Source organism: Penaeus monodon, chromosome 9 (genome assembly GCF_015228065.2).
Source record: "Penaeus monodon isolate SGIC_2016 chromosome 9, NSTDA_Pmon_1, whole genome shotgun sequence".
NCBI lineage: Eukaryota > Metazoa > Arthropoda > Malacostraca > Decapoda > Penaeidae > Penaeus > Penaeus monodon.
Genome location: NC_051394.1, coordinates 51,886,319 through 51,888,324, shown reverse-complemented (window position 1 = coordinate 51,888,324; position 2,006 = coordinate 51,886,319). Strand labels below are relative to the sequence as shown.

The window sequence follows — 2,006 nt, the reverse complement described above, 5'->3', positions numbered from 1 at the left end:
GTCAAACCCTTTGTTGGGCGGCACTAGCTACGTAAATCCAGTCCATTACTGTAAGGCGGTACTTAACATCCATCCTGCACTTTCTTGATTATGTAGATTGGACGTGCATTTATCCTTGTCGATCCCATAATGTAACAGAGTTCTACAGAATCTCAGCGAATCATCTTACTGTAAACGACCAAGGTTTGCACAAACCTTTCACTTAATCGTTTTATATTAATTTACAGTTCTACGGATGTTAAAGGGTATCCAGAAAATAATAAACAACGTCATGTAGGTATACAGATAAACATATAGGGATGAACACAGATGGATGGTAAAAGAAAGGAAGGAAGGAGTAGTAGCAGGGAATACGGATGGAAAGGAAGAAATAAAAAGAAGCTCATGTAGGGAGACAGGATAAAAGAGGGAGACCAGATGAGAAGATAGAGAGAGAGATGAGAGAGAGAGAAGAGAGAGAGAGGGGAGGGAGAAGACAAACAAGAGAGAGAGAGAGAGAGAGAGGAGAGAGAGAGAGAGAGAGAGAGAGAGGAGAGAGAGAGAGAGAGAGAGAGAGAGAGGAGGAGGGGAAAGAAAAAAGAGAGAGAGAGAGAGAGGGAGGAGAGAGGAGAGAGAGAGAGAGAGAGAGGAGAGAAGACGAGAGGAGAGGAGAGAGAGAGAGAGAGAGAGAGAGGAGGAGAGTGAGAGGAGAGGAGAGAGAGAGAGAGAGAGAGAGAGAGAGAGAGGGAGGGAGAGAGAAAACAAACAAAGAGAAAGAGAGAGAGAGAGAGAGAGAGAGAGAGAGAGAGAGAGAGAGAGAGAGAGAGAGAGAGAGAGAGAGAGAGAGAGAGAGAGAGAAGGGGAGAGGGAGACTGTAAATAGCATGACAGGCAGATATAAAGACAAATATAAATGGTTAGGCGACAGATGAAAAGATATATGCCACGCCATTCAAACTTTCTCTCTTCCTTTAAAACCAGCCGCCAGGGCATCGCATTGTCTCTCAGCCGGCATTCGCAAAGTGCAAACCTACACGAACGCGTCGCCACTTACTCAGTCTCGTTGTTCTCGAAGACGAGTTCGCCCTCGCACTCCTCGTAGTCCTTGCCGGCCTTGGCTGTGCCATCCTCGGTCTTGTAGGGCACGGAGACGCGGCCACGAGCGCCCGACCAGCGCACGATCTTCAGTTCGTAAGTTCCGATAGATTCAACGATCTCAACATCCTTCTCGCCGACGTTGAAGATGCCGCCGTGATCGTCGTCCAGGATCATGATCGTGGCGACGTACGGGGCGCTCAGCTCCATTTTAACAGGCTTGTTGGGTTGACCCGCGGCACCGTTGACGGCGTGGGTCACGGCGGTGCCGTCAGGGGAGCCCAAACGCATGTTCGAAAGTCGCACATAGAAATGTTCATCTTCCTCGAAAACTTCGTCGTCGATAACCTCCAGGGAAAAGGACTTCTGGGTCTCACCGGGCAGGAACACCAGCGTGCCCTCGGCGCCCACGTAATCACCTCCGGCGTTGGCGGTGCCGTCTTCGGTCTTGTAGTCCACGAGGACGGTGGTGTTCAGGTCACCGCCCTCTCGGACCACCGTCACCTGGAAGGTGCCCACGTTCTCCATGACGGTGTAGTGGCCGGGGTCGAAGAACACGCGGATGGTGTCGTCGTCCTTCTTCTCCTCGACCTCCTCCTCCTTCTCTTGCTTGGCCTCCTCGCGAACCTTCTTCATGATGTTGCCACCGCCTGTCAGCTTCCTGGTCGCTTGGATGCGGTAGAAGGCACGGGATTTTGGTCCACGGTTGATGATCTCCTCGCGAGCCATGCCTTCCAGGGTTTCCATTCCGGCGTTGGGGTGCTTCTGGCGGAGCTCGCGGATGATGGCCATGTACTCCTTGCGGTGCTCCTCGAACTCCCTGACGGACTCGTCGACGTTCTCGCCGAGCGCGGGGCCCTCGTCCTTCTTGCCCATCTCCACGTCCCCTCGACCCTCGACCTCCACGATCACGCCGCGCCTGTTCAGACGGTA

General features: G+C 52.6%; 1 protein-coding gene across 1 annotated transcript in view; it reads right to left on the bottom strand.

The window, feature by feature from the left end:
• Positions 1-1,031: 1,031 nt before the first annotated feature.
• LOC119577235 (sodium/calcium exchanger 1-like) overlaps positions 1,032-2,006 on the bottom strand; it is a gene marked incomplete at its 3' end in the record, with an annotated part of 1,930 nt that continues 955 nt past the window's right edge. Inside the window, 1 exon segment of the mRNA XM_037924981.1 lies at positions 1,032-2,006. This exon segment is cut by the window's right edge and continues 955 nt beyond it. Coding sequence (XP_037780909.1) covers positions 1,032-2,006 — 975 coding nt within the window.